We start from the raw sequence: 404 nt of genomic DNA on the forward strand, positions 1-404 counted from the left end.
GGTGGGGGGGGGGGAGGGGAAAAGGAGCCTGCAGGGGCAGCACCCCCAGGCCCCCTCCTCCCTGGCTGCGGGGGTCCTCCGAGCAACTCCCCCTCTCCTCTCCTCCCCTTCTCCGGCAGACAGAGTTCCTGGACGTGAGCCAGCTCTCCTTCGTGCGGGACCTGGGACCCAAGGGGCTGTGAGTAGAATGGGACACCCTCCCTCCGGTATGTGGTGGCCCCTCCCCCCTCGAGAGGCAGCGGGGGTGGGGGGGGAGCTCTCCCCAGGGCAGTCAGGTCTCCTCGTGGCCACTGCTGACAGCCAGGCCCTGGCCTGTTTCGGAGCCGGCCAGAGTGCAAATATTCTGCTCCTGCTGGAAAAAATAAAGCCTCGTGCGTGCCTCTTCTGGCTGAGGGGGGAATGTG

At 66.8% G+C, this 404-nt stretch overlaps 1 protein-coding gene across 1 annotated transcript in view; it reads left to right on the forward strand.

The window, feature by feature from the left end:
* Positions 1-404, forward strand: part of PLD2 (phospholipase D2) — a 15,546-nt gene that overhangs the window by 4,132 nt on the left and 11,010 nt on the right. The window contains exon 6 of the mRNA XM_015427882.1: positions 120-178. Coding sequence (XP_015283368.1) covers positions 120-178 — 59 coding nt within the window. The remainder of the gene's footprint in view (positions 1-119; positions 179-404) is intronic.

This window comes from Gekko japonicus, unplaced genomic scaffold (genome assembly GCF_001447785.1).
Source record: "Gekko japonicus isolate JY-2015 unplaced genomic scaffold, Gekko_japonicus_V1.1 scaffold761, whole genome shotgun sequence".
Lineage (NCBI taxonomy): Eukaryota > Metazoa > Chordata > Lepidosauria > Squamata > Gekkonidae > Gekko > Gekko japonicus.